This window comes from Hevea brasiliensis, chromosome 10, assembly GCF_030052815.1.
Source record: "Hevea brasiliensis isolate MT/VB/25A 57/8 chromosome 10, ASM3005281v1, whole genome shotgun sequence".
Lineage (NCBI taxonomy): Eukaryota > Viridiplantae > Streptophyta > Magnoliopsida > Malpighiales > Euphorbiaceae > Hevea > Hevea brasiliensis.
Window position 1 is genome coordinate 15369329 of NC_079502.1, and position 13712 is coordinate 15383040.

Consider the following 13712-nt stretch of genomic DNA (forward strand, 5'->3'; position numbering starts at 1 on the left):
GGGGCTCACAAGTCAACTAGGTCAAATTTTAAGTTTTTATTATATCTAATGTGTCATGTGGGGTCTACATGTTTATAATAAAAAAAAAACCACTTGGCATGTCAAGCAGGCTGTGGCATACTTCCCCAAATTAAATTTCAAAATTGTATAAAATTTATTGAATGTGTTTTTTGTGACAAAATTGGAAGGATTGGATTAAATCGTCCAAATGTGAAAAGGTTTGGATTTTTAGTATGATTAGGCCTATTTTAATATATTATGTAATTATTTAAAATGCCATGTAAGTTTATTTCTTTACAATTTTTGGCATTTGGTTGAACGTGAAATTATATGCATTGCTGATTAGGAAAATAAGTATTTAATAGCATCAAAATTAAAAAATTTCATATATAATGAAATGAAAATAAAGATGAGAGTGTCACTAAATTTTTCTAATAAAGGTAAGGGTGAAAATTGCATTTAGCTATTAAAATGGATTTCCTTTTATATATCACATTTTCATGTTACCATTCTTAAGCAGCCAAGACAATAATAGGAGTGAAGACTGATTCAAAAGTAGTTTGCAGCGTGTCCCAAAAAAGTGTTATGTGTCATTATTTCTAGCTTTCAGGATTATTCTTTTTTTTTTTTAATTAGTGGTGAATAAAATTTAATTCTTATTGTTTGTTTAAGTTGTTGTAAAGCCCATAAAGGCTCCATTTTCTCTAGCTATAATATGATTACTTTTATTCTTTTACTCTCTCACTTTGCATTTGTCTTTTGGTAACCTTTTTGAGTTCACAAATTTTGCCAACATATTTTTGGTATCAGAACCAAAAAAAGCATCTTGGGCATAGAGAGTTAAAAAAGTGTGGTTCACCGTCCATAAAATAGCAGTAAATGGTACAGCTACTTCATCTCAACCTTTAATTCCCATATTCAAAGGTGATAGTTATGAGTTTTAGAGCATCAAGATGAGAATGCTATTCATGTCTCAAGAGCTATGGGACCTGGTGGAGAATGGGTATGATGACTTAGATGAAGAGCAACGATTGCGAGACAATAAAAGAAAAGATGCAAGGGCTTTATTCTTTCTTCAACAAGCTATCATTGATGAAATTTTCTCTCGAATTTCTACAGCAATCACTTCAAAAGATGCATGGCAGAATCTCAAAACAGAATGTCAGGGCTCATCAAAGGTAGTCATAGTCAAACTTTAGTCTCTTCATAGAGCATTTAAAATGCTTTAAATGAGCAAACACTGAAACTGCTCAAAAATATTTGTCAAGAGCTACAGCAATTGTTTCTCAAATGAGGGCATATAGTGAGAAAATTTCTTATGAGACTGTAGTTTCAAAAATTTTAAGGAGTTAAACTCCTAAGTTTGATCATGTTGTTACTGCAATAGAAGAGTCCAAAGATTTATCTACTTATTCCTTTGATGATTTTATGGGTTCTTTGCAAGCTCATGAGGACAGGTTGAATAGATTAGAAGTAAAGAAAATGAAAAAAGGGCATTTCAAGTGAAAGGAGGATCCTCTCAAACCACAAAATCAGATGACAAAGCACCAAGCAGAGGTGGATTTTGTGGTGGATATCATGGCTAAGGTCGTGATGGAAAGGGACAAAGCAGACAATCTAGCGAACAAGGTTAGTCCAAGAATAATGAGAGTTCAATCAAGTGCAATTACTATGGGAAATTAGGTCATAAAGAAGCTGATTGCTAGATCAAGCAAAGAAATGAAAGGACTCATGCCAAGAGTTCAATTGATTGCTATTACTGTGGGAAATTGGGGCATAAAGAAGCTGATTGTTGGACCAAGTAAAGAAAGGAAGGGAATCAAGCAAACTTTGCAGATGAAGAGAGTATGTTGTTTATGGCTCATTCTTATGATAAAAATATTATAGATGTTGTTTGGTTTTTGGATAGCAGTTGCTCTAATCATATGTCAGGTGCAAAATAATTTTTTAAAGAGCTTGATGAGATGCATAAATCAGAGGTGCGGCAGGGTGATGATATGCAAATACAAGTTGAAGAGAAAGGTACAATTGCCATCAAAACAGACTATGGTAACACTAAGCTTCTTCATGATGTATAATTTGTTCTTGCTTTAGCTCATAACTTGTTAAGTGTTGGGCAATTGATAGCTACTGGGTATATAATTTTGTTTAATAATAATTCATGCACAATTCCAGAAAAAAATTCAGGCCACACCATATTTAATGTTAAAATGGCACAAAACAAAATGTTCCCACTTGAAGTCTCTTAGTTTAATAGTTCTGCCTTTGTTGTTAGGGAAACAGAGAGTCTAAATTATAGCATTTGCATTATGGGCATTTGAATGAAAATATGATTAAGGTTGTTGAGTTAAAAAGAAATGGTGATTGGACTACCTAAAATTACTCTTTTGAATTTTGTGAAGGGTGTGTTTTGGGAAAACAAAGTAGAAAATCCTTTCCCATAGGAAAATCAAGGAGGGCTAATAATTGTCTTGAATTGTTGCATGCTGATTTACGTTGGCCCATGAAGTGGAAGTTTATATTTTTAGTTGCTTATTGATGATTATAGCTGCATGAATTGGGTTTATTTTTTGAGATCTAAATCAGAAGCTCTTGCTAATTTCAAGAAATTTAAGGCACTTGTGGAGAATCAAACAGGCAATAGTATCAAGTGTCTTCAAACTGACAGAGGTGATGAGTTTATTTCCATTGAATTTAATGATTTTTTTGTGAAGAATGTGGCATTCATAGGGAGCTTATTGCACCACATACACCAAAGCAGAATGGTGTCGTTGAATGAAAGAACTGAACAGTATTGGAAATGGCTAGAAGCTTACTAAAGGCTAAATGTCTTCCTAATTCTTTTTGGGCTGAAGCAATTGCAACAACAGTGTATTTGTTGAATATCTCTCTTACAAAGGCAGTTTTGAATAAGACTCCATATCAAGATTAGAAAGGTACGAGACCTCATATTAGCCGCTTAAAAATTTTTTGGTTATGTAGCCTATGCTTTAGTAAGCTCTCAATATTCTCACAAACTGGATGAAGAATCTGAAAAATGTATCTTTGTTGGCTATAGTCCTCAATCTAAAGCATATAGGCTGTATAACCCTTTAAGTGGCAAGATTATTATTAGCAAAAATATGGTGTTCGATGAAGATGCAAAATGGGATTAGGGAAGCTCTCAAAACAGTGATCAAATTCCAGCTTTAGAAGATGTTTCTGATCCATTGCCTTCACATTCAGAAAATTCCTCTCCTTGGGGTAGTAGTTTTTCAAGTCCCATCAGCTCTAGTACCTCCTCATCCAATGAAACTCCCAAGGAAATTTAAGTCCTTGAGAGACATTTATTCATCTTGTTCTTTTGCTTTGTATGTTTCAAATCTAATAATCTATGAGGAAGCACCAAAAATGAAAGAATGGTGCACTACTATGAAAGAAGAGATGGCTGCAATTCAGAAAAATCAGACTTGGGAATTGGTGGACTTGCCTGAAGGGAAGAATGCAATTGGGCTTAAGTGGGCGTTCAGAACAAAGTACCATGCAGATGGAAATATACATAAACATAAGGCTAGATTTATGCCAAAGGGGTATGCTTAACAACAAGGCATTGAGTTTGAAGAAACATTCTCTCTTGTTGCTCGCTTTGAAATAGTAAGAGTTTTGCTTGCCTTAGCTACTCAATTATTTTTGCCTGTTTTTAAATTTGATGTAAAATTTGTCTTTTGAATGGAGATTTGGAAGAGGAAGTTTATGTTTTTCAACTAGAAGGTTATTCAACTAGAAGGTTATGTTGTAAATGGCCATGAGGATAAAGTTTTCAGGTTAAAAAAAGCTCTTTACGGACTTAAATAGGCTCCACGAGCATGGTATAGCAAAATTGACACCTACTTTCTTGAAAATGGATTTGAAAGAAGTGAAAATGAACCCACTTTGTATGTAAAGAAGCAAGGGAAAGCTGATTTTCTAGTGTATGTCTTTATGTTGATGATATTATTTATTTTGGGTCACGTGAGTTTCTTGTCGCTAATTTTAAGTCTTCTATGATGAAGAGATTTGAGATGACAGATTTAGGTTTGGTGCAATATTTTCTTGGGCTCGAGGTGAAACAGGGTGTAGATGGAATTTTTGTTTCCCAACACAAGTATGCAATTGATATGCTCAAGAGGTTCAACATGCTGAATTGCAACAAAGCATCAACACCAATGAATTTGAATGAGAAATTGCAATCTGAAGATGGGATAGAAATGGCTAATGCAACATATTTTCGGAAGTTGATTGGTGGATTAAATTATTTGACACTTACACGTCCTGACATTGCATTTCCTGTTAGTATTATGTCCAGGTTTATGCATAGCCCAACAAAACAACATCTTAGAATAGCTAAGAGGATCTTGTGATATATCTCCGGGACTTCTGATTGTGGAATTTGGTCCTCTAAAGTATCAGTATTTGGGTTTACTGATAGTGATTGGGCAGGTCATTGGATGATAGAAGAAGTACCACAGGCTATAGTTTCAGTCTTGGTTCAGGTGCAATCTCATGGAGTTCAAAGAAGCAAAAATACCATTGCACTTTCAACTTCAGAAGCAGAGTATATTACTGCAACTTCATCAGCATGTCAACCTATGTGGTTGAGAAGAATTTTAGTTGATTTAAGCCAAGAGCAATATGCAGCAACAAAAATCTTTTGTGATAACAAAGCTACAATTGCAATGACAAAGAATCCAGCCTTTCATGGAGAACAAAGCATATTGAGGTCCAGCATCATTTCATTCGAAAATTGGCAGCAAGTGGAACAATTTCCTTGGAGTTTTGCAGCACAAATGAACAAGTTGGAGACCTGTTTACCAAGTCTTTGTCCCAGCTCAAGCTGCACAATTTTTGATATATCCAATTTTGAATAAGGGGGAGCGATAGGAGTAAAGAGTGATTCAAAATTAGTTTGCAATGTGTCAAAAAAAGGTATTATGTTTCATTGTTTCTAACTTTCAGGATTATTCTGTTTTTTTGGTTTTGGTAGTGGTGAATAAATTATCTGCATATTCAACAGATTTTTAGTTCTTATTTTTCATTCAAGTTGTTGCTGTAAAGCCTATAAAGACTCCACTTTCTCTAGCAATAATATGATCACTTTTACCGTCTCACTTTGCTTGTCTTTTAGTGAGTAATTAGTTTGAGTTTACAAATTCTGCGAACAGACAACGAAACCAAATCCGATAATCCACCTTATAATACAAGGACAAAAGAAACACGTGCGACTTTATTCAATTTTCCACTTGATTAAACAACCACAAATCTCGTATAAACACTCGAGATTTCAAATTATATACATTATGAAAAAAGCTAATTATACTTCATTTATTTTTTCTATCTTTGATCTTTATCCAGTCTACCTTCAAGTTGTTGTTAAAGGCAGACCGTCAATGAAGAAATCAAAGTTTTCTTTTATCTGAATCATAACTAGGTAGTGATATAATTTACAGATTCTGATGCTTTATATTTGATTAGAAAATAATTAAGCCATATTCTTGGCTATTATCTTGTCCTGGTGCTGAAGCCATAATTGCTGCTCACGTAACAGCATCTGCTGATCCATGCAACCATTAGATTCATGTGTATTAGCCATTGTCATAGGGTATGGACCAAAAGGATCATCTTCATTAGGGAATGGCAGTGCCCCATCAGGATTTTTGGCACAAAATGTTGGTGTTGCCTTAAATGTTGGAGAAGCTGCTGGAAACACATCGTCGATTGGAAATACAAGTTGGTCGTTATTATTGGTTGTGGGAATCGTTGGAATTTCAATTGTATCTTGTAGAAATGGATTGTAGTAATGCTCTGGCACTGAAGCTTGATCAAAGAAATTGCTGAGAATTGCAGACTCTGGCTGTGAAGTTTGACCAGAGAAACTGTTCCCAAATGGACTACCAAATCCATCAGCTAAATCTGTTGAATCTTGATCGAAGAAAAAGTCCATAGGGGTCGAATTTACTTGTGGTTGGCTTGCAGTCTCTGCTAGCACAATCTCCCAACAATCATTTTGACCTGAAGTTGAACCCATTGTTGAAGTTTGTTGTCCTTGTCCCTGTTCTTGTTCCTGCTTTTGATCTTCTGAAGTTGGCCAGTCGTCCAAGGAGACAAGGTCTAAGCCGCTATTTGTTGCGCTTGTTGTGGGAAATGATTGAATTGATTCCGAATCAGTGGCGCTATAGGTGTCTTCAGTCTGGTCCGCATATGGAGGTGTGCTTGTCCCCATTTCTTGGACACACATAAGATCCTCCAATGAGTTGCACTGCGACTCGTATTCAGATTCTCTCCCAGAATACTTTTCGTACTGATCACACGCCTCAAACCTATCAGAGCTTGAAGATGGGTCCTGGGATGGTGGTGCTGGAAGAAGAAAATTTGAAGGTGATCTAATATGTGTAGGGAAAGAAGCTTGGTCTTTCAAGAATTCTTGTAATGTTTCTATAAGCTCTTCTGATATCTTTTGAACACTTGGGTACTCAGAAGTTCTTCCAACTCCGATACTTTTACACAAATCATAGAAAGAGCAAAGCTCTTCGAATTGTTTTGTGGCCTTGACACAAGATTGGAAAGCACTGACACAAGATTGATATTGTAAATGAAAGAAACTATCTAAAAGAAGCGCAAGCCCATCAGAAATGTCTCGGTAGAGATCGAAGCTCTCTTGTACAACGGCGTACAAAGAACATTGCACCAACTTGTTTGTCTTGGCTGCACCGGTTGGCCTAGTGGCAATAGCTCTATCAAGCAATCTTTGCCAAAAAGAGATCTTATCAAGCAACAATGAAGGTTTCATTTCACAAACTGGATCAGTACCACTCCGGCTTCTATGGTGGCCATTTCTCCTGTCTCTGTTGGTGAATCTTCTCTGAAGCTTCCCTGTAAGGAAACAATCTAAGCGCTCGTCAAGATAGAGAGCAAAAGTCCTCACAAAGGCAGTATAATCCCAAGGGCTTGAATTGGAATCATCTCTAAAAGTAGAAAGATTTAAAATCCTGGCACCACGTTTCATTGCATGGAGGACTTCTCTAGGGAAATAAGGGTCACCATCCTGGAAAATTCGAAGAACAAGCATAAGAGATTTGAGGGCAACGATCCAATTCCTGGTTTTGCCAATCCTTCTGCCAATGGCTTGTGCACAAGAAGCTGCATAAACTTTGCTTGAAGATATAAGATTGAGAAGTTCCTTAACGTAACGATCATCCACAGGAGCTTCATCGTGTCTCGTAGCCTTAAGAATCACAACTTCAAGATTGGACCTTGATGTATTATTGGTATAAACCTTGGCAAGACTAATGCTGGTTTGGTCTTTCACAGCCCCAATTGCTTTCCTAAACTTGCTTGGCATATTCAATATCTGAATTCGATCTTCCCAATTTTTGTCCCCTTGTAAGTTGGAATCTTAATAAATTTTCTCCTTCAATTTCTTGGGAGAATTTTTTTTTTTTCGAGTTCTAAAAATAGGAGTAATGTAAAGAAGTTAGTTTGGAATGAGGCTCAGAAGGGAAGGCCTTAAGCTCCTCTGTGCCTAGAAACCACAAAAACCTCGCAATTCTAGTTGGCTCGGTCATTATAAGCTTTGCTATTTTGAACATCGATTGCTTGTTCTGTGGTGCGTAATTTGCGTACAATTTTTGAAAACCCTAAAATTAGCCACTAGATATTTAACTCCATTTCAAGTCCTCCAACCATCCGTGTAAATTTTTTTCCGGGTTTAGTTTTGTTGATGTTGGTGTATTTAAAATCAGACTAATTACTGAATTAAACTTTAATTTAATAGCATTAAATTAGATAAAAAAAAATTCAATAACTCTAATTTAATTAGTTTGATTTGGTCAAAAATCGACAAAAATTTAAAAAATTAAAGATAAATCAAAATATCTTTAGTTTGATTTAAAAAAAAAAACTAATTACTTATTAATAATTATCGATTTTTATTATTTAGTTTGATTTAATTTTGAAGGCATATTATTCTTCTAATAAAGTCAAAATCGAGTCTTTAATTTCATAATCCTCATATTTAAAAATATATATATATAATTATCAATCAAATAGCATATTACTTTCTTTGAAAAAGAAAATTAAAAAAAAAAAACTTAAAAATTGGTACATAGTGGCAGCATGCGATATTGAATATTGTTTATGCTTTTTGGTACAGAAATAAGCTAGTTTCTAATATTTCATATCATGTATTTAGTAACTTTTAATTTTTTTCTACCTATTCTTATATTTTTATAATGTTAGGCTTTGTTTAGTTAGGGATAAGTGGATTAGAGAATTTCAAGTTCCTAGAAAATACAAAAAATTGACTTTTTTTTTTTAAGTAAAGAAAATAAAGGGGGTTTTTCTCCATTTCTCAAAAAAGTAAGTTATTTACTCTAATGGGTAAGTTAATTTTTTACCCCATTAATATTTATATCTTCTTGGGAGGTTAAATATTAACCTTAGAAACCTAAGTTAATAATTATTCTTCTTAAAAATTAAAACTTGCAAGAATAATATTCTTCTACCAAAAAACTCTTAGATAACTTTCTTTCTAGAGAGTAGAGTCATAATTATCGCCCATTACCCTGGAAATATTTTCTCAGTAAATTACAAAATTATATGCTAAAAAATAGGACAATTAGTTGTGACTCTAAATTATAATGATAGCAAATGAAATAAAAATTAAGACTAATATAAACCCACTAATTTTTGCATTAATAATCATCATGTAAATTTGGCCACAACACCTATAAGCTAACTCAATCGACTAGAAAACCATCTGTAAAGAGTCTTTTGTTCATTAGATAGACAAAGCCAACAACCTTTTTTTTTTTTTTTTTATCAAAGATTGGAACTTCATTAATAGCCTTGTGCCAGAACGAGAGAGTACAAAATTAGTTTGCAGGAGCGGGTTGTAGCAAAAGTCCCCATCATACAAGGTTTTAGTAGCAAGAGAATGAGCTACTAAATTACAATTTCTACGAATAAAGGAAAAGTTACTCTCCACAAACCAATTACTGAGATGTAAGGAATCCTGAATAATTCCTTGAATATCTAAAGGAGATGGAGATCCAGGAATGCTGTGAATTACTACCATCGAATCTCCTTCAACCATCACTTTATGGAATCCCTTAGATTTTGCAAGCAGTAATGCTTCTCTGCATGCTAATCCTTCCAAGATTAAGGGATCACAAATTTTTTAAACAGCTCTATCCCATGGGAAAGCCTTGATCATTTCGAGCTATAGTAGCAATTGAACCAGAATTGCTATTCTCACTTGTTGCTGCGTCAGAGTTAACTTTGATAATTTCTGATAGAGGAGGAACCCACGCTTGCAGACCTTATTCTGGAGGAGGTGCTGAAACTATAGGTTCATGAACCAATAAGAAATCTTCTTTATGCTTAACTTTAGCAGCAATAACTTGTTTATGATTCTATAGGAATTCTCTAAAGATGAGCTTATTTCTACTAAGCCAAATTTGCCAGAGCATAAATGGAATTAATGGGTGGTAATCTGGTTGCTGGGATTGAGCAGATGCAAATTCTATAAGACGAGTCTAGAGGTCCATAGTAGAAGAGCCTCTCATCAATGTGGATCGAATCTACAGAGATGAGTTAATCCATATTTCAGCTGCTCTAGGGCAATCAAACAAAACATGATCTATGGTTTTAGATTCACCACAGAGGGCACACGCATCAGAGAATTCTAAAAATCTTCTACTAATGACTTGATTGACAAGCAGACATCCCTTGCAACATTTCCATAAGAAGATTGAAATCTTAGGTGGAATATGCATTTTCCAAAGATGTTTCCAAACTGTAGGATTGTTTGCCAAAGATACAGGTCTAGACCCATCATGATTGGCTTGCAGATTCATCCCTTGGCATTGGCGGGCAATATCACACATTACCCCTCCGTAAGGCATAACATGATCCCGTAGAATACTTAATGAACTACCGAACTTTACTTACCGATAACTCATTAAGTACCCTACAAGGGATTTTAAAATAATTTTCTTACATTTTGGAAGTGGTGAGCATTTTGGTAGGAATTAAAAATCATTTGTTCAAAGTTTAAATACTAATAAAAATTTTAGTCCATTTTAATTTTGCCGCAAATTTTATAAAAATTTTGACAGAGTTCTGTTTGTAATTGGAGAAAACAGTTCTTCAAATACCTGAGAAAAACACTTCCAAAAATTTTTCACAACTCCCAACCTCCAATAAATCTCAATCATCTCAATTCAAATCACTTCAAAGTAATTCCACAATACAAATCAAAATTCATCATCTCAAAATATTTGATACTTCATTCACGAGGCATAAAACATGAAATTCACATGTACAAATGTTAAATTTATAGAAGAAAATCCAAAATAATATTATTACAATTTATTTATAACTGCTCAACTTACATTGATACATACAACACTTCTATATTTACATTAAAATTATCTACAAGGGTATAAAATAATATCCGTACAAAATGATCGATGTGGTCCACAATTCGATAGCAGCTCACTCTGCTGCTTTCTCCTTGCTCTTATCTGCGACAGCAAAATAAGCTATCGCTAAGTATAAAAATACTCAGTGGTGCACAATAAAAATTTTAAATACGATACATAATTATTCATTACCAAAACACAATTTAAATATTTCTCAATCACATTTCACAAATATCAAAGCTCATAATAACACCATTTAGTCAAATAATTCATTAAACACAGTGTTGCCAAAATCATATACAACTTAAGCCATGACACAAAATTTCCAATCAATGCCGTGTTGTACACCAGGACAAAGCAATCTCAACCCCATTAATTGAAATCAATGAGGGAGGTGGCTAGCTAGCTAATGAGTACTCATCCGATCTCAACCTCAACTGGTAAACCAGAGAGGGAGGAAAATAAACGATCTCAACCCCATAAATGGAGGAGGAATAATGTGATACTGTCATGCTAATTGTGAACACAAAATCAATTCAAAACAATTTATTCAAATAATTTATGAAAAATCTAATCAATTTCCAAAGTCATATTTGCGATTATAAAATGGCAACACAGTACATAATTAATCACAGAAGTCAAAATTTTGAGAATAAAATATTTAAACAAGAATTATTGTGCACAGACCTGACGTGAGTCGCCTTTAGGCCTTGACTCAGTCTCTTCGAGTTTCCAAGTCTTTTTCAGCTGAAACACACAATTTCACAGTGTTTCAGTACCATAACTTAGCATAAATCAAAAAATAAATTTCACTTCATTTTTACCTAGCTTTAATGTGCTAATTTCGACGTTCTCGAAGTTTTTGTATTTCGGGTTACTATTCACTACACTATTCAAGTCAAATTGTTGACTTTTTAAGGCTTAATAGGTATGGGAACTCCAACTTCACTCACATACCACATTTTGGTCATTAAATTTGTTGGTTTTGGTCATTTTCTCAAAGCTTAAATCCTTTTGGCCAAATCGTCAAATTTTCAGTTTTGGTGCTCCAAGTTGCATTGTTCCATTGGTAATTTTACTGTTGGAATTTGAAAAAACTTCCTTCATAGAAAATGTTCCTTAATGTCTTAAGTTTATTCTCATTTTTGGATCACCCCAATTGGAGTTTTGTATCTCAAGTTATGGCCATTTGAACCAGGGCTGCCGGATGGAAAACAACCCTGATTTTCTGGGTAATTTTGGTGCTGGCAGATTTGGGTCACCAAATTGGGGTGGCCAAATGGCTTGGTTTCTGGAAGAATTTAGACTTGTGTTCTTCATGAAAGTTTTAGGTCTATATTTCATCTGACCACTGGTAAAATTTCAGGTCAATTTGACCTGCCTAGCTCGAGTTATGACCAAATGTACAAATACTGTTCATTTGGTCAGTTTGTACAGTGGCAGACTGCTCTTATCCAACTTTGGTCAATTGGTTCACTAAATTTTGGTCACTTTTTGGGCATGGTTCCTAAATGAAAATTGTGTCATTTTATGTCTATTTTCATCCCCAATTGGTACCATATCAATTGGACTTGTAAAATTTTAGTTTTGGTCCTTCAAAGTTGACTTGGTCATGCTGCATACAACCTCCGAATTTAATTTGATTTCCAACCATTCCCACACATCTCATTTGGTCATAATTGACCATTTTTCACTTCAAAATAGGTCAAAGATATCATTTACTCATTTATCACATTTTTGGTTCACAAACCCTAATATTCAAAACCCTAACTCATCCATCTCATGCATTTAATCACAATTAGTGTTCTTAATCCTAACCATTCAACTAAATAAGGTTTTTAAACTGATTCAAATCCATCAAACCATACAAAATCATACTCCCCTTCAACAGGCTGAAATTTCAGTTTGGTCCTTCCCCCATATTTTTATTTCATTTTAAGTTTATTTACAAGCTCTTGATGCCATACAAACACTAATTAAACAAAAAAAAATTGAAGTTTATATTACTAACCTTGAGCAGAATTTTCTTCCTCCTTTTCTTCAAATTTTTCTTCTTTCTTTTCCTTAAATCCTCTTTCCCAGTTGCCCAAACAAATTCTAGTTATGGTAGGAAAATTTTCTATGGTTGGATTTTGGGTTCTTCAAGCTCAAAAATGAGCCTTCATGGTGGTTTGTGAGAGAGCTTGGGAGAGGGAAGGGAGGCGGCAAGAATGGGAAGAAGATGAGGTTTTTATTTATTTTTTTTTCTTTTCTTTATCTAATTTTGGTTTATGGAAGACCAAAAAAATCCCATTTAATTATTTTATTAATTATACCTTTTATGGCATCATGCATGATGTCATCACCTTTTTACTTTTTCATTTTCCTCTCTTTTTTTTTTCTATTAGTTCTTTAATTTAATTCCCGACTCTGAAATTTTCTTTTCTTAAATTTTATTTGACAGTTAGGTCAGGAGTCAGCTCTCGGGGTCAATTGACCAAATTGCCCCTCGCCGGTTCATCCCGGTTTGCAAATAATTCCATATTTCTTCCGGCTCCCTGACCTAATTATTTGACTGGCTTAACAGTTCTTTTTCGTGATTTTCTCTTTTCCATTGTGTTCATAAGGGTCCTAAGGACCGCAGCGTCACATTTTACGGTTTGAAATTTGAGTTTAAAATGCCTTCGCAGTCGTTCCCAAGGAGGTCACCCATCGCTGTGACTCTCGGCTCGTTTAACTTCTTATGTTCTGTTTTTCTTATTTATACTTAACTAATTGAACATTACTAATTATTTGTTTTTATTGTTTCTCTAGTTATCTTAAATATGGTTCTAATCTCCTTAATTGTTCGGACCGACACCGGTCACCGAAACAGTGAAATATACCAGGCTATACAAATAGGGGTGTTACAATTCTCCCCCCCTTAAATAAATTTCGTCTCGAAATTTTATCTGGTATCAATCTCTGAACAGCTGTGGGTGTTGTCTCCTCATGCCCTCCTCTCGTTCCCAAGTAGCCTCCTAGCCCGAATGATGGTTCCACAGCACTTTTACCAATGGTATCTGCTTGTTCCGTAGCTGCTTCACCTCATAAGTCAGAATCTTTATGGGTTCTTCCTCATATGTGAGATCTGGATTCACTTCAATTTCCTCTACTGATAGTACATGAGATGGGTCTGATCGATACCTCCTCAACATAGACACATGGAAGACGTTATGTATTTTCTCCAACTCTGGAGGTAGTGCCAAACGATACACCAAAGGACCCACTCTTTCCAATACCTCATATGGCCCG

The 13712-nt window shown here is 34.7% G+C and overlaps 1 protein-coding gene and 1 long non-coding RNA gene across 2 annotated transcripts; one reads left to right on the plus strand and one right to left on the minus strand.

The window, feature by feature from the left end:
• Positions 1 to 726: 726 nt before the first annotated feature.
• Positions 727 to 5126, plus strand: LOC110662774 (uncharacterized). The gene is made up of 2 exons (XR_002496372.2): positions 727 to 1178; positions 1445 to 5126. It is a non-coding gene; the product is annotated as an uncharacterized LOC110662774 (long non-coding RNA).
• A 324-nt stretch (positions 5127 to 5450) lies between these two features.
• On the minus strand, positions 5451 to 7357 carry LOC110664005 (clathrin coat assembly protein AP180). Its single transcript, XM_021823528.2, has one exon. It carries the CDS (start codon positions 7355 to 7357, stop codon positions 5498 to 5500), a length of 1860 nt encoding a protein of 619 aa, XP_021679220.2. The 3' UTR covers positions 5451 to 5497.
• Positions 7358 to 13712: the final 6355 nt, after the last annotated feature.

Coding starts and splice junctions, on each gene's coding strand:
- LOC110664005 (XM_021823528.2), bottom strand. CDS start 7,357: ATGCCAAGCAAGTTTAGGAAAGCAATTGGGGCTGTGAAAGACCAAACC.